A 27,901-nucleotide genomic window follows, 5' to 3' on the forward strand; every position below is an offset into this window, starting at 1 on the left:
TACCGTGTGGACATGCCGGGCTCCAGCAGTGCCTTTGTTCCGACCATCACTGCCATCACCACCAGTCAGGACCTGCAGTGGATGGTGCAGCCCACAGTCATCACCTCCATGTCCAGCCCCTACACCAGGTCTCACCCCTACCACCTCACGGGGGCCTCCATCCCCTCGCCCTCCTCCACCACCCTGCACCGGCCCGGGGTCATCAAAACCATCGGCGAGACCGGGGGCCGAAGGAAGAGAGACGACCAGGTGAGACGCCTGTCTAATGTCCTCCCGCCCTCTGTCGTTATTATCATGTTCATCTGTCTCCATGTCGTCTGGAAAGACATTACGGGAGGGACAGACGGGGGAGACAGTCAGAAGATGGACACTAAATGCTGGAGTAACTCAGCGGGTCAGGCAGCATCTCTGGAGAACATGGATGGGTGACGTTTCACAGAGTGCTGGAGTAACTCAGCGGGTCAGGCAGCATCTCGAGAGAGAGAAGGAATGGGCGACATTTCGGGTTGAGACCCTTCTTCAGACTGATGTCAGGAGGGAGCGGGACAGAGATAGGTTGTAGTCGGAGACAGGAAGACTAGTGGGAGAACTGGGAAGGGGAGGGGATGGAGAGAGAGGGACAGAGGAACTACCTGAAGTTAGAGAAGTCAATGTTCATACCGCTGGGGTGTAAGCTGCCCAGGCGAAATATGAGATGCTGTTCCTCCAGTTTGCGCTGGGCCTCACTCTGACAATGGAGGAGGCCCAGGACAGAAAGGTCAGACTGGGAGTGGGAGGGGGAGTTGAAGTGCTCAGCCACCGGGAGATCAGGTTGGTTGAGTCGGACTGAGCGCAGGTGTTGAGCGAAACGATCGCCGAGCCTGCGCTTGGTCTCGCCGATGTAGAGAAGTTGACATCTAGAGCAGCGGATACAGTCGATGAGGTTGGAGGAGGTGCAGGTGAACCTCTGTCTCACCTGGAAAGACTGTTTGGGTCCTTGGATGGAGTCGAGGGGGGAGGTAAAGGGACAGGTGTTGCGGTTGCAGGGGACAGGCAGAACTTTTATCCCGAGGGTGAAGATGTTGAACACTAGAGGGCGTGGCTTTAAGGTGAGAGGGGGAAACTATAATGGAGAGGCGTAGTTTAGTTTAGAGATGCAACGTGCCGCCCAGCGATCCCCGCACACTAACACTATCCCACACACACTAGGGACAATTGTTACACATACACCAAGCCAATTAACCTACAAACCTGTACGTCTTTGGAGTGTGGGAGGAAAACGAAGATCTCGGAGAAAACCCACACAGGTCACGGGGAAACATACAAACTCCGTACAGACGGCACCCGTAGTCGGGATGGAACCTGAGTCTCCGGCGCTGCATTCGCTGTAAGGCAGCAACTCTACCGCTGCACCACCTTGGGCTGGTGCAAGTTTTCTTACACAGAGGATGGTGGGGGCCTGGAAAGCATTGCCCGGGGTGGTGATGTTGGAGGCAGATACGATAGTGGCCTTTAAGAGGCTTTTGGATGGGAATGGGAGGTGATATGGATTAGTTCTAGTTGTTCTAGTTCTGTTTCGAGATACAACTAGGGGTTGCCAACTATCTCACTCCCAAATAAGGGACAAGGTGACGTCACCGACCCGCGCCCCACATGACCTCACCCAGCCAGAGGCCACGTGCTCCCACTCCTCCAATGGCGGCCGCCCGGGCTGGGAGGCGGGTTGCTATGTAGCCTCCGTTAGGTGAACACACTCGGCCCCGCTCCCCGAACACACTCCATTAGCCTACACTGTCTGGGCCTACAGTGTCCGGGCCTACAGTGTCCAGGCCTACAGTGGCCCCCGGGCCTACAGCGGCCCCTGGGCCTACAGTGTCCGGGCCTACAGCGGCCCCCGGGCCCACAGCGGCCCCCGGGCCCACATTGTCCGGGCCTACAGTGTACGGGCCTACAGCGGCCCCTGGGCCTACAATGTACGGGCCTACAGCGGCCCCATGGCCTACAATGTCTGGACCTACAGCGGCCCCTGGGCCTACAATGTACGGGCCTACAATGGCCTCTGGGCCTACAGTGTAAGGGCCTTCAGCGGCCCCATGGCCTACAGCGGCCCCCGGGCCCACATTGTCCGGGCCTACAGTGTACGGGCCTACAGCGGCCCCTGGGCCTACAATGTACGGGCCTACAGCGGCCCCATGGCCTACAATGTCCGGACCTGGGCCTACAATGTACGGGCCTACAATGGCCCCTGGGCCTACAGTGTAAGGGCCTTCAGCGGCCCCATGGCCTACAGCGGCCCTCGGGCCCACAGTGTCCGGGCCTACAGTGTACAGCGGCCCCTGGGCCTACAGTGTCCGGGCCTACAGCGGCCCCTGGGCCTACAGTGTCCGGGCCTACAGCGGCCCCTGGGCCTACAGTGTACGGGCCTACAGCGGCCCCCGGGCCTAATACGGGACAAGGGCGGTCCCTTACGGGACAAACAAATTTAGCCCAAAATACGGGATGTCCCGGCTAATACGGGACAGTTGGCAACCCTAGATATAACATGGAAAGTGGCCCATGGGCCCACCGGGTCCACACTGACCATCGACCACACGTTCACACTAGTTGTATGTTACGCCACCTTCACATGCAATCCCTGCACACCAGGGGCGATTTACAAGGGGCCAATTAACCTACAAACCTACATGTCTTTGGAATGTCCAGGCAGTTAAGATTGGTGTGTCTTGGCATTGTGTTCAGCATGGACACTGCGGGCCGAAGGGCCTGTTACCGTGCTGTACTGTGCTCTGTTCTACCTCCACTTCGTTGCTGGCTCTGTGACGGTCCAGTCATCCTATAACATGGAGACAGGTCCTTCAGCCCAGCAAGTCCGTGCTGACCATGAAGTGCTCACTCACACTAATCCTACACTGGCCGTGTTTTATTGTCGCCATTACACACTGGCCCGTCCACCTCCAGATGTTAAGATGGGGCGTGTTGGCCAGCACGGGCAAGTTGGGCCGAAGGGCCTTCCTCCGCACTGTATGACTCTCAGGATACTATATATTGCTTCAGTCCCCAGGTTAGGGGGGTGAGGGGAGGGGTTCTTAAGGTCATAAATGATAGGAGCAGAATTAGGCCATTCGGCCCATCAGGTCTACTCCGCCATTCAATCGTGGCTGATCTATCTCTCCCACCTAACCCCATTCTCCTGCCTTCTCCCCATAACCTAATCAAGAATCTATCTATCTCCACCTTAAAAATATCCACTGACTTGGCCTCCACAGCCTTCTGTGGCAAAGAATTCCACAGATTCACCACCCTCTGACTAAAGAAATTCCTCCTCATCTCCTTCCTAAAGGAACGTCCTTTAATTCTGAGGCTGTGCCCTCTGGTCCTAGACTCTCCCACTAGTGGAAACATCCTCTCCACACCCACTCTATCCAGGCCGCTCACTATTCTGTACATTTCAATGGGGTCCCCCCTCGTCCTTCTAAACCCCAGCGAGTGCAGGCCCAGTGCCGACAAACGATGTTTGACGGGTCAGAGGGGGTGGGTGTAACAGGGAGAGTGGGAGGGGTAGTGCGTTTGTGCGTGCCTGCACGTGTGCATGCGTGTGTTCTTCCCTTGAAATTTCACAACACTTGGCAAGCGTTGAAAGAGTAATTATTGAAGCAAATACATTGTCACTAGGATCTCAAATGTCGGGATGTCGTCGGGATGGAACCCGGGCCTCCGGCGCTGCAAATGCTGTAAGGCAGCAACTCTACCGCTGCGCCACCGTGCCGATTGTTGCTGCTAATCACACCGTCAGAAATAAGTGACGGACTGATGGGATGACAGCATGGACCCAATGGGCCAAATGGCCTCCTGTCTTGTGGGGATTGTGTCAAAAGAAATCACCCTGTTAAATCCTATCGCAGCACTGGACGGTCACGGTGGCGCAGCGGTAGAGTTGCCGCCTTACAGCGAATGCAGCGCCGGAGACCCGGGTTCCATCCCGACTACAGGTGCCGTCTGTACGGAGTTTGTATGTTCTCCCCGTGACCTGCGTGGGTTTTCTCCGAGATCTTCGGTTTCCTCCAAAGACGTACAGGTTTGTAGGTTAATTGGCTTGGTGTAAACGTAACGAAAATTGTCCCCAGTGGGTGTAGGATGGTGTTAATGTGCGGGGATCGCTGGTCGGCGCGGACCCAGTGGGCCGAAGGGCCTGTTTCCACGCTGTATCTCTAAACTAAAGTAAACTGGATTGAGGTGACTGAGAAATGACGGGAGGAAAGGTCTTTGCCTGTGCAAGTATGTGATCAGTGCAGGTACACATCCTAAACCTGCCCGAAACACAATTCACTGCTCAGCCTGCCACAGGGATGTGTGATGGTTTGCCAAGAGACACCTCACTGTTGAATGTGCCCGCTAATTAAGGGAGGTATACCTATTTAATGAGGGACTTATGTGATCAGACAATAGACAATAGGTGCAGGAGGAGGCCATTCGGCCCTTTGAGCCAGCACCGCCATTCAATGTGATCATGGCTGATCATTCTCAATCAGTACCCCGTTCCTACCTTCTCCCCATACCCCCTGACTCCGCTATCCTTAAGAGCTCTATCTAGCTCTCTCTTGAATGCATTCAGAGAATTGGCCTCCACTGCCTTCTGAGGCAGAGAATTCCACAGATTCACAACTCTGACTGAAAAGTTTTTCCTCATCTCAGTTCTAAATAGCCTACCCCCTTATTCTTAAACTGTGTGGCCCCTTGTTCTGTACTACCCCAACATTGGGAACATGTTTCCTGCCTCTAACGTGTCCAACCCCTTAATAATCTTATACGTTTCGATAAGATCTCCTCTCATCCTTCTAAATTCCAGTGTATACAAGCCTATCAGTGACTCTACAGGGAGAATGCAAAGCTGGTAAATCTGTCACACTCCTCCGCACAACCCTAGTCCTCCCTGACATCTCTGGCTGCTGCCTGAGACCCGGGTTCCATCCCGACCATGGGTGCTGTGTGTGTGTGTGGGTGTGTAGAGGGTGCATGCTCTCCCTGTGATCGTGGGGGTCTCCCCCGGGTGCTCCGGTTCCTGCCCGCATCACTCAAAGACTTGCAGGGAGGGTTTGCAGGTTGATCGGCCCTTTGTAAAATTGCTCCCTGGTGTGCAGGGAGTGGATGAGAAAGTGGAATAGGTGGAGGGAGGGATAGAGGGAGGGATGGAACTGAAAGGTGGAGGGAGAGGGATAATCCCTGGCAAGCAATAGGTGGGCCGACACAAAGTGCTGGAGTAACTCACCGGGTCAGGCAGCATCTCTGGGGAACATGGATGGGTGACGTTTCACAGAGTGCTGGAGTAACTCAGCGGGTCAGGCAGCATCTCTGGAGAACATGGATGGGTGACGTTTCACAGAGTGCTGGAGTAACTCAGCGGGTCAGGCAGCATCTCTGGGGAACATGGATGGGTGACGTTTCGGGTCGAGACCCTTCTTCAGACGGTAGAGAGAGGTGAGGGGGGGGGGCAGGTTAATTGGCAGATGGACGGAGTAATAAGTGACAAAGGCCAGAGATGAAAAGGGGACAAAAGGGCGACAGATAAGGAGAGGAAACATAGACAATAGGTGCAGGAGGAGGCCATTCGGCCCTTCGAGCCAGCACCGCCATTCAATGTGATCATGGCTGATCATCCACAATCAGTAACCCGTGCCTGCCTTCTCCCCGTATCCCTTGATTCCGCTAGCCCCTAGAGCTCCATCTAACTCTCTCTTAAATTCATCCAGTGAATTGGCCTCCACTGCCCTCTGTGGCAGACAATTCCACACATTCACAACTCTCTGGGTGAAAGAGTTTCTTCTCACCTCAGTTTTAAATGGCCTCCCCTTTATTCTCAGACTGTGTGGCCCCCCGGTTCTGGACTCCCCCAACATTGGGAACATTTTTTCCTGTATCTAGCTTGTCCAGTCCTTTTATAATTTTATACGTCTCTATAAGACCCCCTCTCATCCTTCTAAACTCCAGTGAATACAAGCCCAGTCTTTCCAATCTTTCCTCATATGACAGTCCCGCCATCCCGGGGATTAACCTGGTGAACCTGCGCTGCACTGCCTCAATAGCCAGGATGTCCTTCCTCAAATTGGGAGACCAAAACTGCACATTATACTCCAGGTGTGGTCTCATCTGGGCCCTGTACAACTGCGGAAGGACCTCTTTACTCACGTTTCACTCCTAGGAGAGGAGTGAAAGATGAAGGCAGAGGAAGGAATGGAGATGGTAGGGGATGGGATGGGAAAGGGGTGGAGAGGGTTAATGGAGCAAGGGGAAGTGAGGGGGGACGAAATTGGGAGTGGTTTTATCTAACATTGGAGAAGTTACTACTGCTTCCATCGTGTTATACGCTACCCATGTGGAATTTAGTTTTAGTTTTTATCGATTCAGCCCAGAAACAAGCCCACCGGGTCCGCGCCGATCAGCGATCCCCACACACTAACACTATCCAACACCCACTAGGGATGATTTACATTTACCTAGCCAATTAACCAACAAGCCTGCACGTCTTTGGAGTGTGGGAGGAAACCGAAGATCTCGGAGAAAACCCACGCAGGTCACGGGAAGAACGTACAAACTCCGTACAGACAGCGCCCGTAGTCGGGATCGAACCCGGGTCTCCGGCGCTGCATTCGCTGTAAGGCAGCAACTCTACCGCTGCACCAACTTGACCCCCCAACCGTGGAATATGAGACTAAATATAATATCCAAGCAGTAATTTATCTGCTGCCTTTCCATTCCCAGCCAATTCCCACCGAAGACCAACTTGTTGGCAAACAGTATTGCCAGCAGAATGGTGCTAAATAACCAGGGTGGATGGATAATAGGCACGGGGATATGAGGTTGAGTTGCCAATGACGTAAAGTAATAACTGATAATGCAATCTGCTGGGAATTGGCTGAGTTGCTAATCCTTTAATAAGAAGGCCTTGCAAAATGTTTAGGTATGTTCTAACAAGGCGGGGGTGCGGTTGGTTTTTTAAAATGAGGTATTTTACAAGAGTTAGCTTGTCACTGGTAGACTGTAACGCAATGTACAGGTCGTGTCAAGGTCAAACTGTGTGTGTGAGCGTGTATTAGTGTTGCCAACTGTACCGTATTAGCTGGGACATCCCGTATATTGGGCTAAATTGGTTTGTCCCATAGGGACTGCCCTTGTCCCGTATTAGGCCCAGACGGCGCTGTTGGCCCAAACGTTGTAGGCCCGGGGCCCGCTGTAGCCCAGACACTGTAGGCCCGGGGCCCGCTGTAGGCCCAGACACTGTAGGCCCGGGGCCTGCTGTAGGCCCAGACACTGTAGGCCCGGACACTGTAGGCCTGGGGCCCGCTGTAGGCCTGGACATTGTAGGCCTGGGGGGGCGCTGTAGGCCGGACAGAATAGGCCTGAGGGTTGCGAAGCAACCCGCTTCCCGGCCCGGGCGGCCGCCATTAGTGGAGCGGGAACACACGGCCGCTGGCTGGGTGAGGTCACCTTTTTTTGTCCCTTATTTGGGAGTGAAAACTTTGACAACCCTAGTGTGTGAGAGAATGAGCGTGTGAGTGAGTGAGTATGAGAAGGTGAGCGTGAGGGGGCGATCGTGAGCTCTGAGCCAGGAAGTAGTGTGTGAGAACTGAGTGTCATAGTTATAGAGTGATACAGCACGGAAACAGGCCCTTCGGCCCAACGACCCCATGCTGACCAAAATGCCCCTTCCAAGCAAGCCCCATTTGCCCGCACCTGCCCCATATCCCCCTCGACCTTTCCTATCCATGTACCTGTCCACAGGTCTTTTAAATGTTGTTATAGTATCTGCCTCAACTACCTCCTCTGGCAGCTCGTTCCATACACCCACCACATGGCAACTGCCCCTGAATCTGGAGGTGTGCGTTTTCACACTTCTGTACCTTTTGCCTGATGGGAGAGGGGAGAAGGGGGAGTGGCCGGGGTGAGACTGGTCCTTGATGATGCTGCTGGCCTTGCCGAGGCAGCGTGAGGTGTAGATGGAGTCAGTGGAAGGGAGGTTGGTTTGTGTGACGGTCTGGGCTGCTGGCCTTGCCGAGGCAGCGTGAGGTGTAGATGGAGTCAGTGGAAGGGAGGTTGGTTTGTGTGATGGTCTGGGCTGCGTACGCAACTCTTTGCAATTTCTTGCGGTCTTGGATGGAGCTGTTCCCAAACCAAGCTGTGATACATCCCAATAAAATGCTTTTTTACAGTGCATGTGTAGAGTTTCAGGATATTAATCCCACGGATCATGCCTGCAATGGATGGAAACTGAGAGCTTCCCCTTTCCCCAACCAGGTTGCGTAACTAGACTCCAAGAAATATTTTGTCCGTTGGAATGGTGGAGGACTTCCAGGTTTAGTTGAGTTTCGTTTATGGTCACGGGTACCAAGGTAGAGTGAAAAGCTGTTTTGTTGCGTGCTAACCAGTCAGCGGAAAGACAACGCAGGATTGCAATCGAACCATCCCCAGTGTACAGATGGATTAAGGAGAGCGTAGTTATAGTGAGAAATGCTGCTGCAGGAGTAGAGGTTTAAAAGAGTGAAGTGATTACAATGAGTGATTGTAGATCCACTGCCTAGACCAGAGAGTCGAAGATAGACACAAAATGCTGGAGTAACTCAGCGGGTCAGGCAGCATCTCAGGTAGGGTTGCCAACTGTCTCATATTAGCCGGGACATCCCGTATTTTGGGCTAAATTAGTTTGTCTCGTACGGGACCGCCCTTGTCCCATATTAGGTCCGAGGGGCGCTGTAGGCCCCGACACTGTAGGCCCCGACACTGTAGCCCCCAACGCTGTAGGGCCCGATGCTGTAGGCCCCCGACGCTGTAGGCCTGGACGCTGTAGGCCCCAACACTGCAGGCCCCGACACTGCGGGCCCCGACACTGCAGGTCCCGACACTGCAGGCCCCGACACTGTAGGCCCCGACACTGCAGGCTCCGACACTGCAGGCCCGGACACTAGGGCCGGACGCTGTAGGCCCCGACGCTGTAGGCCCCGACGCTGTAGGCCTGGACACTGTAGGTCCCAACAGTTTAGCTCCCAATACTCTAGGTTTCCAACATTTTAGCTCTGGACCGTGTAGGCCCGGAGGCCCGGGCGCCTAACGACGGTTGCGTAGCAACATGCCTCCCGGCCCGGGCGGCCGCCCATTGGTGGAGCGATAGCACCTGGCCGCTGGCTGGGTGAGGTCACGTGGGGCGCGGGACGTCACCTTTTGTCCCTTACTTGGGAGTGCGATAGTTGGCAACCCCTAATCTCGGGAGGGAAGGAATGGGTGACGTTTGGGGTCGAGATCCTTCTTCAGACATTTCTCCCGAGATGCTGCCTGTCCCGCTGAGTTACTCCAGCATTTTGTGTCTACCTTCGATTTAAACAACCAGCATCTGCAGTTTTTTTTCTTACACACACAGAGAGTCCCTTGGCTTGGGCGCCATCTTGGATTTTCAGGTATAGGGTGGGTTGATTTGACAATAGACAATTGGGCACCATTCAATGTTCCTAATATATCCTTTTCTTTCCCCCCTCTCTGTTGTTGATTGTTTGTCCTCCCACCCTTCCACCCCCTCCTCCTGTGCCTGTTTAGATTTTCCAGGGCCAGCTGCCTTTGCCGTTGCACTTTCACTACCCGGCAGGGCACCATGGCCCAGGTTGCGGAGTTCCCAATGGCCACCATCACTGCTGCCCCGAGAGCGACCAGGAGCAGGCGTGCTTCTGCAGGGTAGGTCTCCCCCCTCCCCCCCCCTCCCATCCCCCGCCATCTCCAGCCGCAAGATGGCCGTGTTCCATCTCGTGGGCGAGCAGTAAGGGAAAAGAAAAACTGCCGATGCTGGTTTTAAATCGAAGGTAGACACAAAAAGAAGCTGGAGTAACTCAGCGGGACGGGCAGCACCTCGGGAGAGAGGGAATGGGCGACGTTTTGGGTCGAGACCCTTCTTCGGTCTGAAGAAGGGACTCGACCAGAAACATCACCCATTCCTTTTCTCCAGAGATGCTGCCTGACCCGCTGAGTTGCCCCGCCTCTTTGTGTCTGTCACCGTTAGACAGGGCAGGTTTGGAGAGATACGGGCCAAGCGCGGGCAGGTGGCACTAGTGTAGGTGGGTCATGTTGGTCGGTTTGGGCAAGTTGGGCAGAAGGGCCTGTTTCCACGCTGCATCACTCTACATTTTAGTTCAGTTGAGTTTATTATTGTCACGTGTACCGAGGTACAGTGAAAAGCTTTTGCGTGCTATCCAGTCAAAGAAAAGACTACACGTGATTACAATCAAGCCGTTCACAGTGTACAGATAAAGAATAACCCCCCTAATTTGCACTAATTTGGCTCACATAGAGTGATACAGCGTGGAAACAGGCCCTTCGGCCCAACTTGCCCACTCCGGCCAACATGTCCCATCCACACTATTCCCCAGCTGCCTGATAAAGGGTACAACATTTAGTGTAGGAAGGAACTGCAGATGCTGGTTTACACCAAAGTTAGACAGCATTTCTTCCAGAGCAGGGCTGTGTGCAGGTTAACGACTGACAGAAGTTGGAGTAAGCCCAAAACATCACCCATTCCTTCTCTCCACAGATGCTGCCTGACCAGCTGAGTAACTCCAGCATTGTGTGCCTGTCTTCAGTGCAAGATATAACAATGAAGTGCGGTTTAAAGATAGTTCAAGGGTCTCCAGTGAGGTAGATGGCCTCTCGAGAGAGGCCCATTCAGTTGCCTAATAACAGCTGGGAAGAAGAAATTAGGAACAAATGTTGACTGGTATTTCGGTGCTACCACAAAACCATTTCTCGTTGGGGTGAGCTTTGGTGCATTCATTTAATTTTTCAAAACAAATAAAATATGGTAGATGCTGAAAATCTGAAATAAAAGCAGGATAGAGCTCAAAGGTTTATGGTTGCCAGGTCAGGCTTGAACTCGGTCATGCAGCGTGCAAACAGGCTCCTCGGCCCAACTTGTCCATGCCAACCAAGCTACTCCATCTACTCTGGCCCCACTTGCCCCCATTTGGCCCTTGTCCCTCTAAACCTTTCATGTCTGTGCCCGTACATGATGCCAAGATAAACCGATCTCCTCTGCCCTCCATTCCCTGCATATCCATGTGAGTATAGTTGAGTATTGGAGCAAAGAGGTCCTTCTGCAGTTAGAAAAAGGGAACGTACAATTGGATCTGGGTGTCCCAGTGCATCAGTCACTGAAAGGAAGCATGCAGGTACAGCAGGCAGTGAAGAAAGCCAATGGAATGTTGGCCTTCATAACAAGAGGAGTTGAGTATAGGAGCAAAGAGGTCCTTCTACAGTTGTACAGGGCCCTAGTGAGACCGCACCTGGAGTACTGTGTGCAGTTTTGGTCTCCAAATTTGAGGAAGGATATTCTTGCTATTGAGGGCGTGCAGCGTAGGTTCACTAGGTTAATTCCCGGAATGGTGGGACTGTCGTATGTTGAAAGACTGGAGTGACTAGGCTTGTATACACGGGAATTTAGAAGGATGAGAGGAGATCTTATCGAAACGTATAAGATTATTAAGGGGTTGGACACGTTAGAGGCAGGAAACATGTTCCTAATGTTGGGGGACTCCAGAACAAGGGGCCACTGTTTAAGAATAAGGGGTAGGCCATTTAGAAATGAGATGAGAAAAAACTTTTTCAGTCAGAGAGTTGTGAATCTGTGGAATTCTCTGCCTCAGAAGGCAGTGGAGACCAATTCTCTGAATGACTTCAAGAGGGAGCTAGATAGAGCTCTTAAGGATAGCAGAGTCAGGGGGTATGGGGAGAAGGCAGGAACGGGGTACTGATTGTCCCTAGTGGGTGTAGGACAATGTTAGTGTGCGGGGATCGCTGGTCGGCGCGGACCCGGTGGGCCGAAAGGGCCTGTTTCCGCGCTGTATCTCTAAACTAAACTAAATTAAATTTCAACATAGGCGTGCATTTAAATGACAGCTCAAACCCTTGAGCTCAAGAAATGAAATAAATCTGCGGTTCGGGGGCGAAAATAACCATACAGAGCATTGAGAAAGTATTCACACCCCTTCACTTTTTGCACATTTTGTTACGTTACTGCCTCATTTTAAAATGGATTAAATTCATTTTTTTAATCATCAATCTACACACAATACCCCATAATAAAAAAGTGAAAACAGGTGTTTAGACATTTTTACAGAGTAATTAAAAAGAAATAACTGAAATATCACATTTACATAAGTATTCAGACCCTTTGATATGACACTCAAAATTGAGCTTATATTCATCCTGGTTCCATTGATTATCCTTGAGATGTTTCTACATTTGAGTGCACCAGTGGTACATTAAATTGATTGGACATGATTTGGAAAGGCATACACCTGTCTATATAAGGTCCCACAGTTGACAGGGCATGTTAGAGCAAAAACCAAGCCATGAAGACGAAGGAATTGTCCGTAGACCTCCGAGACAGGATTGTGTTGAGACACAGATCTGGGGAAGGGTATAAAACAATTTCTGCAGCATTGCAGGTCCCGAAGAGCACAGTGGCCTCCGTCATTCTTAAATGGAAGAACTTTGCAACCACCAGGACTCTTCATTGAGCTGGCCGCCCGGCCAAACTGAGTAATCGGGGGAGAAGGGCCTTGGTCAGGGAGGTGACCAAGAACCCGATGGTCACTCTGACAGAGCTCCAGAGTTCCTCTGTGAAGATGGGAGAACCTTCCAGAAGGACAACTATATCTGCAGCACTCCACCAATCAGGCTTTTATGGTAGAGTGGCCAGACTGAAGCCAGTCCTCAGTAAAAGGCACACGACAGCCCACTTGGAGTTTGCCAAAAGACACCGAAAGGACTCAGACCATGAGAAACAAGATTCTCTGGTCTGATGGAACCAAGGTTGAACTCTTTGGCCTGAATGCCAAGCGTCACCGCTCATCACCTGGCCAATACCATACCTACGGTGAAGCATGGTGGTGGCAGCATCATGCTGTGGGAATGTTTTTCAGCGGCAGGAACTGGGAGACTAGTCAGGATCAAGGGAAAGATGAACGGAGCAAAATACAGAGAGATCCTTGATGAAAACCTGCTCCAGAGAGTTCTGGACCTCAGACTGGGGCGGAGGTTCACCTTCCAACGGGACAACGACCCTAAGCATACAGCCAAGACAACACAGGAGTGGCTTTGTGACAAGTCTGTGAATGTCCTTGAGTGGCCCAGCCAGAGCCCGGACTTGAACCCGATCGAACATCTCTGGAGGGACCTGAAAATAGCTGCTCCCCATCCAACCTGACAGAGCTTGAGAGGATCTGCAGAGAAGAATGGGAGAAATGACCCAAATACAGGTGTGCCAAGCTTGTAGCGTCATGCCCAAGAAGACTTGAGGCTGTAATGGATGCCAAAGGTGCCTCAATAAAGTACTGAGTAAAGGGTCTGAATACTTATGTAAATGTGATATTTCAGTTATTTCCTTTTAATTACTTTGCAAACATTTCTAAAGACCTGTTTTCACTTTTTTATTATGGGGTATTGTGTGTAGATTGATGATTAAAAAAAAGAATTTAATCCATTTTAAAATAAGGCTGTGACGTAACAAAATGTGGAAAAAGTGAAGGGGTCTGAATACTTTCTGAATGCTCTGTAGGCCAAAGGGCGTGTTTCCACACTGTATGACTCTACACTGTATGACTCTATGATGAAGTGAAGAGTGGGAGGGGGTAGTGGAATCTACGAGGGTCCAGACACTGTGACATTGGGGCTTAATTTAGCGATGAACTCTGAACTTTCACATCTGTTTCTCCAAATCATTCCATTCCTTTCCCACAATCCTTGTCGGGGCGGCACGGTGGCGCAGCGGTAGAGTTGCTGCCTCACTGCCCCAGAGACCCAGGTTCCATCCTGACTACGGGCGCCGTCTGTACGGAGTTTGTACGTTCTCCCCGTGACCTGCGTGGGTTTTCTCCGAGATCCTCGGTTTCCTCCCACACTCCAAAGACGTGCAGGTTTGTAGGTTAATTGGCTTAAATTGGCATAAATGTAAAAAGAATTGTTCCTAGTGGGTGTAGGATAGTGTTAGTGTGCGGGGATCGCTGGTCGGCGCGGACTCGGTGGGCCGAAGGGCCTGTTTCCTCGCTGTATCTCTAAACTAAACTAAACTAAACGGCTCTCCTCTCTTTAAACCGTCTCAGTGCAGGGATTAATGTTGAACTTGCAGTTTAGTTTAGAGATACAGCGCGGAAACAGGCCCTTCGGCCCACCGAGTCCGTGCCGCCCAGCGATCCCCGCACACTAACACTATCCTACACACACTAGGGATAATTTTTACATTTACCAAGTCAATTAACCTACAAACCGGTACGGAACCCGGGTCTCTGGCGCTGTGAGGCGGCAACTCTACCGCTGAGGCAAATGTAGATGCAGACTTTTGTAGATAGTTTGCTTTTCCAATGACAAGGTGTCCCTCAGAACAGGCACAATATGGGCAGTATTCTCCACAATACGATCATTATGATCATTATGTTATTCAGGAAACTATCCAGGGCGTACAAACTCCGTACAGACAGCACCCGTAGTCGGGATGGAACCCGGGTCTCCGGCGCTGCATTCGCTGTAAGGCGGCAACTCTACCGCTGCGCCACCGTGACCGCCCATTGATTGCGGGCAAGGTCGACCTCTCCTGGCGTGGTCCCTGTTGTAAACCTGACTGCTTTGTTGTTGATCAGGATGGATGTGTGGCTGTGGATGGGTGTGGCTGGTAACTAGGGTTTAGTGCCTCTGGGCTCGGTGGGAGAACGTTCTGCTGGGAAACAGAGCCTGCGAGCAGGAAGGACACGAGCCTGAAGTCCCGCATCACAAATTATTTATGAGCACTGTCAGCAGATTTGGACCCCATATCTGAGGACGGATAGACAATAGACAATAGGTGCAGGAGGAGGCCATTCGGCCCTTCGAGCCAGCACCGCCATTCAATGTGATCATGGCTGATCATTCTCAATCAGTACCCCGTTCCTGCCTTCTCCCCATACCCCCTGACTCCGCTATCCTTAAGAGCTCTATCTAGCTCTCTCTTGAATGCATTCAGAGAATTGGCCTCCACTGCCTTCTGAGGCAGAGAATTCCACAGATTCACAACTCTCTGACTGAAAAAGTTTTTCCTCATCTCAGTTCTAAATGGCCTACCCCTTATTCTTAAACTGTGGCCTCTTGTTCTGGACTCCCCTAACATCGGGAACATGTTTCCTGCCTCTAACGTGTCCAACCCCTTAATAATCTTATACGTTTTGATAAGATCTCCTCTCATCCTTCTAAATCCCAGTGTATACAAGCCTAGTCGCTCCAGTCCTTCAACATATGATAGTCCCGCCATTCCGGGAATTAACCTAGTAAACCTACGCTGCACGCCCTCAATAGCAAGAATATCCTTCCTCAAATTTGGAGACCAAAACTGCACACAGTACTCCAGGTGCGGTCTCACTAGGGCCCTGTACAACTGTAGAAGGACCTCTTTGCTCCTATACTCAACTCCTCTTGTTATGAAGGCCAACATTCCATTGGCTTTCTTCACTGCCTGCTGTACCTGCATGCTTCCTTTCAGTGACTGATGCACTGGGACACCCAGATCCAATTGTACATTCCCTTTTTCTAACTTGACACCATTGAGATAATACTCTGAATCCTATTCTTACCACCAAAGTGGATAACCTCACACTTAGGGTCTCCGGCGCTGTAAGGCAGTAGCTCTACCGCTGTGCTACCGTGCCGGACGGATTTGTTCCATCCAGGCTATTCTCTCAGCCTGTGGAAACAAGATCTGATGAACGTTCCTGATCCGTTGCGTTACTCCAGCACTTTGTGCCTGCCTTTTAAACTCTCGTCCCTTCCTCGACTACCTTGTCCGGCAGCTCGTTCCATACACCCACCGCCCTCTGCGTGAAAGAGTGGGAGCGGGAATTCCCTGCCGTGGTTAAGTGTTGGGCCAACTCCTTTGCAAAACCTCGGCTCGCCTCCAATGGGTGCAGCGGTAGAGTTGCCGCCTTTAAAGCGAATGCAGCGCCGGAGACCCGGGTTCCATCCCGACTACGGGCGCCGTCTGTACTGAGTTTGTACGTTCTCCCCGTGACCTGTGTGGGTTTTCTCCGAGATCCTCGGTTTCCTCCCACACTCCAAAGACGTTCACGTTTGTAGGTTAATTGGCTTAAATTGGCATAAATGTAAAAAGAATTGTCCCTAGTGGGTGTAGGATGGTGTTAGTGTGCGGGGATCGCTGGTCGGCGCGGACCCGGTGGGCCGAAAGGGCCTGTTTCCGCGCTGTATCTCTAAACTAAACTAAATTCTTACAGCACAGCTACATTTGAACATTGGAAAAATTAATTCCTTATCCATGCCATTCCACAGTGAAATTCCTGGGAAAGATTTCCCCAGTGTACATGTGAAATTCCCCAGGGTGCACTTGACTGTACATTCTGTTCAGACAGGGTACATTGTGTAATCACCATGGACTGTTATCATTACCAACATTATGTCTGTTCTCCAATGAGCTCTGGACTTGAGGATTTTTATTGGAGTCACACAGCCTGTAAACAGGCCCTTCGGCCCAACTTGCCCATGCCGACCGACATGCCCCATCTACACGTGTCCCCCGCTGCCTGCGTTTGCAACATAACCTTTTAAACCTGTCCTATGGCGGCACGGTGGCGCAGCGGTAGAGTTGCTGCCTCACAACGAATGCAGCGTCGGAGACTCAGGTTCGATCCTGACTACGGGCGCCGTCTGTACGGAGTTTGTACGTTCTCCCCGTGACCTGCGTGGGTTTTCTCCGAGATCCTCGGTTTTCTCCCACACTCCAAAGACGTGCAGGTTTGTAGGTTAATTGACTGGGTAAATGTAAAAATTGTCCCTAGTGTGTGTAGGATAGTGTTAATTTGCGGGGATCGCTGGTCGGCGCGGACCCGGTGGGCCGAAGGGCCTGTTTCCGCGCTGTATCTCTAAATCTAAATCTAAAAAAAAAAATCTATCCATGTACCTAGACACGCAATGCTGGAGTAACTCAGCGGGTCATGCAGCATCTCAGGAGATGCTCCATCTTCTCTCCTGAGATGTTGCCTGACCCACTGAGTTACTCCAGCATTGTGTGTCTACCTTCGATTTTAACCAGCATCTGCAGTTTTTTTTTCCTGCACTATCCATGTACCTGTCCAAATATCTTCTATTAGAGTTGTAGATTCACACAGTGTGGAAACGGGCCCAACTCGCCCACACCGGCCAACAATGTCCCAGCTACACTAGTCCCACCTGCCTGCGTTTGGTCCATATCCCTCCAAACCTGTCCTATCCATGTACCTGTCCAACTGTTTCTTAAACGATGGGATAGTCCCAGCCTCAACTACCTCCTCTGGCAGCTTGTTCCATACACCCACCACACTCTGTGTGGAAAAGTTACCCCTCGGTTCCCTATTAAATCTTTTCTCCTTCACCTTGAATCTATGTCCTCTGGTCCTCGATTCCCCTACTCAGGGCAAAAGACTCTGTGCGTCTACCCGATCTATTCCTCTCAGAGTCTTCTATCTTCCTCTCATGCCTCACAGTCTGGTGTAAAAGCATTAGATTAAGGCTGGCAAGGGGAGATTGGACTCTTGAGAAGAGATTTGTCCAGAGTTTAGCAGAAACAGGCACTGGCAAGTGTTGGGTGTTGCCCGCTGTGGTAGATAGAGCATAGAAACAGGACAAATCTAGCACTGTTATTGTTCCGGGCAACGCATAACAGCAAGAAGACTTGGAAAGAGAGGACTCTCCCTGGACTGAGAATTAAGAGCTGGACTCATACACAAAGTGCTGGAACAACTGGTGGCGCAGCGGTAGAGTTGCTGCCTCACAGCGCCAGAGACCCGGGTTCCACCGTGACTACGGGTGCTGTCTGTACGGAGTTTGTACGTTCTCACCGTGACCTGCGTGGGTTTTCTCCGAAATCCTCGGTTTCCTCCCACACTCCAAAGACGTGCAGGTTTGTAGGTTAATTGGCTTCTGTAAACTGCAGGGTATTCTCTCGGGCTGTAGAAACAAGGAAGCTCTGATGAAGGGTCCTGACCCGCTGAGTTACTCCAGCACTTGCAAAGAATGTAAATTGTCTGCAGTGTGTAGGTATGGTTGCCAACTTCCTCACTCCCAAATAAGGGACAAAGGGTGACGTCACCGCCTCACGTGACCTCACCCAGCCAGTGGACATGTGCTCCCGCTCCACAAATGGTGGCCGCCTGGGCCAGAAGGCGGGTTGCTATGCAACCTCCAGTAGGCGGCGCCCGGCCTACACTGTCCGGGTCTACAGTGGCCCCCGGACTACAGTGTCCGGGCCTTAGTGTCCGGGCCTTAGTGTCCGGGCCTACAGTGTCCGGGCCTACAGCGTCCCCTGGGCCTACAGTGTCCGGGCCTACAGTGTCCGGGCCTAATACGGGACAAGGGCGGTCCCGTGTGGGACAAACCAATTCAGCCCAAAATACGGGATGTCCCGGCTAATATGGGACAGTTGGCAACACTATGTGTAGGATAGTGGCAATGTGTGGGGATCGCTGGCCGGCATGGGCCAGTGCTCGATCCTGACTACGTGCTGGCTGTGAGGTGCTTGTACGTTATCCCCATGAATGGGTGGGCCTTCTCCCGGTGCCCCGGCTTCCTCCCATGCTCCAAAGATGTTTGTAGGTTAATTGGCCTCTGTAAATTGCCCCTAGGAGAGTATAGGATAGAGCTAGTGTGCACTGGTACTGGGGATCGCTGGTCGGCGTGGACTCAGTGGGCCGAAGGACCTGTTCCCATGCTGTATCTCTAAACTAAAAACGAAGCTAAGTCAAATCAGGGCCGGACCTTCGCAGTGCATGTTGGGGCCCTGGAGAGTGTCGTAGAGCAGAGGGATCTCGGAGTGCAGGTGCATGGTTCCCTGAACGTGGTGTCACAGGTAGACAGGGTGGTGACAAAGGTTTTCATGCACAGTTGGGAACTCCGCTGTTTGTAAGGAACAATATTTTACTGCGTAACCATTTAGCATGTTTAGTTTAGAATAGTTTGGAGATACAGCGCGGAAACAGGCCCTTTCGGCCCACCGGGTCCACACCGACCAGCGATCCCCACACACAAGGAACAATTTTACATTTACACCAAGCCAATTAACCTACAAACCTGTATGTTTAGTTTAGTTTAGAGATACAGCGCGGAAACAGGCCCTTCGGCCCACCGGGTCCGCGCCGACCAGCGATCCCCGCACACTAACACAATCCTACACCCACTGGGGACAATTTTTACACTTACCAAGCCAATTGACCTACAAACCTGCACGTCTTTGGAGTGTGGGAGGAAACCGAAGATCTCGGAGAAAACCCACGCAGGTCACGGGGAGAACGTACAAACTCCGTACGGACAGCGCCCGCAGTCGGGATGGAACCCGGGTCTCCGGCAACTCTACCGCTGCGCCACCGTGCCGACCGCACAGGACAATCAGAGCACCATTGAACCGTTAGTAACGCACGTTCTTTATTTGCCAATCAGCTCACTCCAGAGGATGAGGAGAAGAGAAGAGTACGGCGAGAGAGAAATAAATTGGCGGCCGCCAAATGCCGGAACAGACGACGAGAACTCACTGAGAAGCTTCAAGGAGTAAGTACAATGGGATTATATTTATTATTCTTCAAATATATATATATTTTTAAAATAAATAAATAAATATATATATATCTATATATATATATATATATATAAATATATAATAATAATGCATTTTATTTATATAGCGCTTTTCATATACTCAAAGACGCTTTACAGAGATTTTGAGAACATAGGTAAATGAATAAATAGATAAATAAGTAAATAAATAAATGAACAGAGAAAGGAGACAGAAGGTGAGGTGACCTTCAGTGGTTGAAGGCAGTACTGAACAGGTGAGACTTCAGCGATGTTTTGAATGTGGTGAGTGTGGAGGAGTCTCTGACGGTTTAGGGTAGTGAGTTCCATAGGGTGGGAGCAGCGATGGAGAAAGCCCTGTCCCCCCAGGATCAGAGTTTGGTCCGGATGTGGGGGGGGATAGGAGATTGGCAGCAGCAGAGGGTGCAGGTGGGAGTGTGCCTGTGGAGGAGGTCGGTCAGGTAGGATGGGGCCAGGTTATGGAGGGCTTTGTAGGTTATATATATGACGTTTCAGGTCTCGACCCGAAACGTCACCCATTCCTTCTCTCCAGAGATGCTGCCTGACCTGCTGAGCTACTCCAGCGTTTTGAGCCTATCTTCAGTATAAAAGTATAAATCGAAGATATTTATTTCTCAGAATGCTGGAGTAACTCAGCAGGTCAGGCAGCATCTCTGATCTGTCTGCAGAGGGGTCTCGACCCGAAACGTCACCCATACCTTCTCTCCTGAGATGCTGCCTGACCTGCTGAATTACTCCAGCATTTTGTGAAATAAATACCTTCGATTTGTACCAGCATCTGCAGTTATTTTCTTATACTATATATATATATATATTTTTTTTTTCTTATTTTATTTATGTTGATGGTGTTGTACTGTTCTGTATATATCTCAGTGGAAAATAGACAATAGGTGCAGGAGGAGGCCATTCGCCCCTTCGAGCCAGCACCGTCATTCAATGTGATCGTGGCTGATCATTCTCAATCAGTACCCCGTTCCTGCCTTCTCCCCATACCCCCTGACTTCGCTATCCTTAAGAGCTCTATCTAGCTCTCTCTTGAATGCATTCAGAGAATTGGCCTCCACTTCTCTGACTGATGGAGACCAGCATGCCACACGCCTTTGCCTGCACCCTCTCTACTTGTGACACCACTTTCAGGGAACTATGTGCAGGAAGGAACAGCAGATGCTGGTTTACAACGAAGGTAGACACAAAATGCTGGAGTAACTCAGCAAGTCAGGCAGCATCTCTGGAGCGAAGGAATGGGTGACGTTTTGGCCCAAGACCCTTCTTCAGACTTGTCGGGTCGCTCCCCTTCTCTGTCACTCCAAGAGTTGCTCCACGACAATTCCCAGGGCTCCTTCCAGGAGCTGTGAAGGTCCTGCCCTGATTTCTCTTAGTTTAGTTTAAGTTTAGAGATACAGCGTGGAAACAGGCCCTTCGGCCCACTGAGTCCGCGTCATCCAACAATCACCCGTTCACACTAGTTCTATCCTACACACACTAAGGAAAATTTACAGAAGCCAATTAACCTACAAACCTGCACGTCTTTGGAGTGCGGGAGGAAACCGGAGCGCCCGGTAGAAACCCACGCAGGTCACGGGGAGAACGTACAAACTCCGTGCAGACAGCACCCGTGGTCAGGATGGAACCCGGGTCTCCGGCGCTGTGAGGCAGCAACTCTACCGCTACGCCACACAAAAGTGTTGATACTCCAAGATCCCTCTGCTCTACAACACTCCACAAGGGCCTACCATGCACCATGAAGGTCCTGAGCTGATGTGACCTTCCTGAATTTAGTGTAGAAGTTGGCACAGTGGCGCAGCGGTAGAGTTGCTGCCTTACAGCGAATGCAGCGCCGGAGACTCGGGTTCCATCCCGACTACGGGCGCCGTCTGACGGAGTTTGTACGTTCTCCCCGTGACCTGCGTGGGTTTTCTCCGAGATCTTCGGTTTCCTCCCACACTCCAAAGACGTGCAGGTTTGTAGGTTAATTGGCTGTGCAAATGTAAAAATTGTCCCCAGTGGGTGTAGGATAGTGTTAATGTGCGGGGATCGCTGGTCGGCGCGGACCCGGTGGGCTGAAGGGCCTGTTTCCGTGCTGTATCTCTAAACTAAACTAAACAGTTTTTAAATTCTCCTCACATTCCCACCAAAGGGACACGTTAGAGGCAGGAAACATGTTCCCAATGTTGGGGGAGTCCAGAACCAGGGACCACAGTTTAAGAATAAGGGGTAGGCCATTTAGAACGGAGATGAGGAAAAACTTTTTCAGTCAGAGAGTTGTGAATCTGTGGAATTCTGTGCCTCAGAAGGCAGTGGAGGCCAATTCTCTGAATGATTTTAAGAGAGAGCTAGATAGAGCTCTTAAGGATAGCGGAGTCAGGGGGTATGGGGAGAAGGCAGGAACGAGGTACTGATTGTGGATGATTGAATGGTGGTGTTGGCTCGAAGGGCCGAATGGCCTCCTCCTGCACCTACTGTCTATTGTCTATTGAACCCGTGTCTCTGGTGCTGGGAGGCGGTGGTACTGCCAGATGCTCACTGTGCCTCGTTAGGGATAGGCGTGAGGGTGCCTGAGAGGAGAAATCCAAATGTACATTGTGTGCCTTGAGTACTTACGTGTAGGGTCTTGTACCAGGGGCAGGTCAGGGGAGGGACATTGAGAAACAGTTGGCTTCTTTGTCTGGAGTTAGCAAGAGGAAGCTTGTCGATCATTGAGCAATCCTGTTCTCATTCTGGCCAGCAACTCTACGATGTCATCATCTCTAACCTCAAGAATTCTTTGAAAAGAACATCACCACACCTAATACTCCAGCTGTCAACAGACCAACCAAACCCAAGTCCTTGGAATGAGAAAATGCCCTGCTTTTACTGTGATATCACTAGCCTGTGTGGGAAGGAACTGCTGACGCTGGAATACACCGATGGCTGGACTGACATGTGATGAAAGAATGGATCAACTGAGCTAAACTTCACTGGAATTTAGAAGCAGGAGAGGAGAACATGTGAAATTCTTCAGGGATTGGACAGGCTAGATGCAGGAAAAATGTTCCCCATTTTGGAGCGAGTCCAGAACCAGGGGTCACACAGTTTAAGAATAAGGGGTAGGCCATTTAGGAAAAACTTTTTCACCTAGAGAGTTGTGAATCTGTGGGATTCTCTGCCACAGAAGGCAGTGGAGGCAGATTCACTGGATGTTTTCAAGAGAGAGTTAGATTTAGCTCTTAGGGCTAAGGGATATGGGGAGAAAGCAGGAACGGGGTACTGACTTTGGATGATCAGCCACGATCATATTGAATGGCGGTGCTGGCTCGAAGGGCCGAATGGCCTACTCCTGCACTTACTTTCGATGTTTCTATGGGTCCTTGTTAGACACAAAGTGCTGGGGTAATTCAGCGGGACAGACAGCATCTCTGGAGAAAAAGGATAGAAACATAGAAAATAGGTGCAGGAGGAGGCCCTTCGGCCCTTCGAGCCAGCACCGCCATTCATTGTGATCATGGCTGATCATCCACAATCAGTAACCCGTGCCTGCCTTCTCCCCATATCCCTTGATTCCGCTAGCCCCTAGAGCTCTATCTAACTCTCTTTTAAATTCATCCAGTGAATTGGCCTCCACTGCCCTCTGTGGCAGAGAATTCCACAAATTCACAACTCTCTGGGTGAAAAAGTTTCTTCTCACCTCAGTTTTAAATGGCCTCCACTTTATTCTTAGACTGTGGCCCCTGTTTCTGGACTCCCCCAACATTGGGAACAATTTTCCTGCATCTAGCTTATCTAGTCCTTTTATAATTTTATACATCTCAAAAGATCCCCTCTCATCTTTCTAAACCCCAGTGAATACAAGCTTAGTCTTTCCAATCTTTCCTCGTATGACAGTCCCTCCATCCCAGGGATTAACCAAGTAAACCTATGCTGCACTGTCTCAATAGCAAGGACGTCCTTCCTCAAATTAGGACATAATACTCCAGATGTGGTCTCACCAGGGCCCTATACAACTGCAGAAGGACTTCTTTGCTCCTATACTCAACTCCTCTCGTTATGAAGGCCACATGCCATTAGCTTTCTTCACTGCCTGCTGTACCTGCATGCTTACATTCAGTGACTGGTGCACAAGGACACCCAGGTCTCGTTGCACTTCCCCTTTACCTAATCTGACACCATTGAGATAATAATCTGCCTCCTTATTTTTGCCGCCAAAGTGGATAACCTCACATTTATTTACATTATACTGCATCTGCCATGCATCCGCCCACTCACTCAACCTGTCCAAGTCACCCTGCAACCTCCTAACATCCTCTTCACAGTTCACACTGCCACCCAGCTTTGTGTCATCTGCTAGTGTTACTTGCTAGTGTTACTTCTAATTCCATCATCCAAATCACTAATGTATATTGTAAATAGCTGCGGTCCCAGCACCGAGCCTTGCGGTACCCCACTAGTATCATATCATATCATATCATATATATACAGCCGGAAACAGGCCTTTTCGGCCCTCCAAGTCCGTGCCGCCCAGTGATCCCCGTACATTAACACTATCCTACACCCACTAGGGACAATTTTTACATTTACCCAGCCAATTAACCTACATACCTGTACGTCTTTGGAGTGTGGGAGGAAACCGAAGATCTCGGAGAAAACCCACGCAGGTCACGGGGAGAACGTACAAACTCCTTACAGTGCAGCACCCGTAGTCAGGATCGAACCTGAGTCTCCGGCGCTGCATTCGCTGTAAAGCAGCAACTCTACCGCTGCGCTAACCGTGCCGCCCGTCACTGCCTGCCATTCTGAAAAGGACCCGTGAATCTCTACTCTTTGCTTCCTGTCTGCCAACCAATTCTCTATCCATGTCAACACCCCTACCCCCCAATACCATGTGCTCTAATTTTGCTCACAAACCTCCAAGGGTCAAGGGTGGTCCCGTACGGGACAAGCCAATTTAGCTCACAATACGAGATGTTGTACCGGCAAATACGGGACAGTTGGCAACCCTAGTACCTAGATATAGGGAGATTCCTTGTTTGCATTCAGTTCAGTAGAAATCTTACTCAATCAGGCTCAATCATATTTAAGTACGAGAGTGGAAGAAGATTAAATTATACTGAGGCAGTACACCAGAGTCTCCTCCTTTCTGGTGCCTTCTTGAGAATGGAGAGTCTTAACATGGCCTTAAACAAAAATGTACTGCATCAGGAAGATAGACACAAAATACTGGTGTAACTCAGCGGGACAGGCAGCATCTCCGCTCAGTCCGCATCAACCTACCCGATCTCCCGGTGGCTCAGCATTTCAACCCCCCCTCCCATTCCCAGTCTGACCTTTCTGTCCTGGGCCTCCTCCATTGTCAGAGTGAGGCCCAGCGCAAATTGGAGGAACAGCACCTCATATTTCGCTTGGGGAGCTTACACCCCAGCGGTATGAACATTGACCTCTCCAACTTCAAGTGACCCTTGCTTTCCCTCTCTATCTCCATCCCTCCCCCGGGATGTTGTACCGGCTAATACGATGATTTCGTTAGATTTCGTTGGGCATGGAAACAGGCCCTTCAGCCCACCAAGTCCGTGCCGACCAGCGATCCCTGCACACTAACACTGTCCCACCCACTAGGGACAATTTACAATTTTTTACATCAAGCCAATTAACCTACAAACCTGCACGTCTTTGGAGTGTGGGCGGAAACTGGAGCACCCGGAGAAAACCCACGCAGGTCACGGGGAGAACGTACAAACTCCGTACAGACAGCACCCGTAGTCGGGATGGAACCCGGGTCTCTGGCGCTGTGAGGCAGCAACTCTACCCGCTGCGCCACTGTTACACAGAAACATAGAAAATAGGTGCAGGAGGAGGCCATTTGGCCCTTCGAGCCAGCACCGCCATTCATTGTGCTCATGGCTGATCATCCCCAATCAGTAACCCGTGCCTGCCTTCTCCCCATATCCCTTGATTCCACTAGTCCCGAGAGTTCTATCTAACACTCTTTTCAATTCATCCAGTGAATTGGCCTCCACTCCCTCTGTGGCAGAGAATTCCACAAATTCACAACTCTCTGGGTGAAAACGATTTTTCTCACCTCAGTTTTAAATGGCCTCCCCCTTTATTCCTAGACTGTGGCCCCTGGTTCTGGACTCCCCAAACATTGGGAATTTTTTTCCTACATCTAGCTTGTCCAGTCCTTTTATAATTTTATACATTTCTATAAGATCCCCTCTCATCCTTCTAAACTCCAGTGAACACAAGCCGAGTCTTTCCAATCTTTCCTCATATCACAGTCCCTCCATCCCGGGGATTAACCTGGTTGAACCTACGCTGTACTGCCTCAATAGCAAGGATGTCCTTCTTCAAATTTGGAGACCAAAACTGCACGCAATACTCCAGGTGTGGTCTCACCAGGGCCCCTGTACAACTGTAGAAGGACCTCTTTACTCCTGTACTCAACTCCTCTCGTTATGAAGGCCAACAAGCCATTAGCAATGTTCACACCATTGAGTTGTAAGCTGCCCGAGTGGATCATGGAGGGATGTCTAGGAAGGAACTGATGATACTGGTATACATTGATAGACACAAAATGCTGGAGTAACGCAGCGGGACAGGCAGCATCTCTGGAGAGAAGGAATGGGTGACGTTTCAGGTCGAGACCATTCTTCAGACTGGTTAGGGATAAGGGCAACGAGAGATATAGACGATGATGTAGAGAGATAAAAGAACAATGAATGAAAGAAATGCACATGGAGGGGCTATTGTCTGATTTGTGCGCTGTCTCACTCAGGCAACGAAGGGGAGGGAGGGCTTTAGTCAGCGATCGGTGGAGTGCAAGTTTCCCCTCTCTCTCTCTCTCTCTCTCTCTCTCTCTCTCTCTCTCTCTCTCTCTCTCTCTCTCTCTCTCTCTCTCTCTCTCTCCTCTCCTCTCCTCTCCTCTCCTCTCCTCTCCTCTTCTCTCTCTCTCTCTCTCTCCTTTCTTTTCTCTCTCTCTCTCTCTCTCTCTCTCTCTCTCTCTCTCTCTCTCTCTCTCCCCCTCTCCTCCCCTCCATCTCCCTCCTCTCCCTCCCTCTCTCATTTCTCCCCCCTCCCTCTTTCTCCCCCTCCCTCTCCCTCCCTCTCTCATTTCTCCCCCTCCCTCTCCCTCCCTCTCTCATTTCTCCCCCTCCCTCTCCCTCCCTCTCTCATTTCTCCCCCTCCCTCTCCCTCCCTCTCTCATTTCTCCCCCTCCCTCTCCCTCCCTCTCTCATTTCTCTCCCCCTCCCTCCCTCCCTCCCTCCCTCTCTCATTTCTCTCATTTCTCTCCCCCTCCCTCCCTCCCTCCCTCCCTCTCTCATTTCTCTCCCCCTCCCTCCCCCCAGGAGACGGAGAAGCTGGAGGAGGAGAAGTCGACGCTGCAGAAGGAGATAGCCGTGCTGCAGAAGGAGAAGGAGAAGCTGGAGTTCATGCTGGTGCCCACAAGCCCATCTGCAAGATGGCGGCCGGCGGCGGCGAGGGGCGTGGGCGACGGCAGGGGGTGGACCCTCGTGCGGCCCGGCCCGCGGAGCCGTCGGTGGTGGTGAAGCAGGAGCCGGCGGAGGGCAAGGCCAAGCTCGCCAGGACCCAGCGCTCGGTCATCAAGCCCGTGACGGACATCAGCATCGCCGGCGCCTTCTACTCCGACGCGGAGCCGCTCAACACCCCGGTGGTGGCGGCCTGCACCCCAGCTCCCAGCATCACCCCCTGCCCGCCCAGCCTGGTCTTCACCTACCCCAACGTGCCCGGGATGGATCAAGACTCCCCATCGGAGTCCTGCTCCAAAGCCCACCGGAGGAGCAGCAGCAGCGGAGACCAGTCATCAGACTCGCTCAACTCGCCAACCTTGCTGGCACTCTGAGTCCTCCCTCCCTCCCTGCCTCTGGACATTCACCAGCACCTGGGTGGACACTGGACCTCCCTCCCCCTCCCCCTCCCCCCCCCCCCCCCCACACCTCCCCTCTCCTCACACCACCCTCCCGCCTGAAGAAGGGTCTACAACACAAAACGTCGCCCACTACGTCATTCCTCCTCCCCAGAGACACTGCCTGGCCCGCTGAGTTACTCCGGCGTTTTTTCGCACACGGACACTAGACTTTGGAAAGAGCGACTTCAGCATTTTGAGCGCCCGTCTCTCTGGCCTTCTGTGTGGACCTGATGCCCACCCGCCCACAGGAAGTGGCTCGGAGGGCGGGCGATGGGGAGGGAAATGGACGGAGGGGAAGGGGTCGAACTTGTCTCCAAACACTTCGGACTGGCTGGGCGGGGGAAGGAAAACGGAGAGGGTGGCACCGTTTTGGACTGGGCATCTGGCAGTGGA

At 51.5% G+C, this 27,901-nt stretch overlaps 1 protein-coding gene across 1 annotated transcript; it reads left to right on the top strand.

Moving 5' to 3' along the window:
• Positions 1-27,503, top strand: fosl2 (FOS like 2, AP-1 transcription factor subunit). Its single transcript, XM_078398784.1, is given in 4 exon segments — positions 1-249; positions 19,456-19,563; positions 26,928-27,015; positions 27,018-27,503. Coding segments are annotated over 4 exon segments (858 nt in total). The 5' UTR covers positions 1-12; the 3' UTR covers positions 27,443-27,503.
• Positions 27,504-27,901: the final 398 nt, after the last annotated feature.

Source organism: Rhinoraja longicauda, chromosome 5 (genome assembly GCF_053455715.1).
Source record: "Rhinoraja longicauda isolate Sanriku21f chromosome 5, sRhiLon1.1, whole genome shotgun sequence".
NCBI classification, from domain to species: Eukaryota; Metazoa; Chordata; class Chondrichthyes; order Rajiformes; family Arhynchobatidae; genus Rhinoraja; species Rhinoraja longicauda.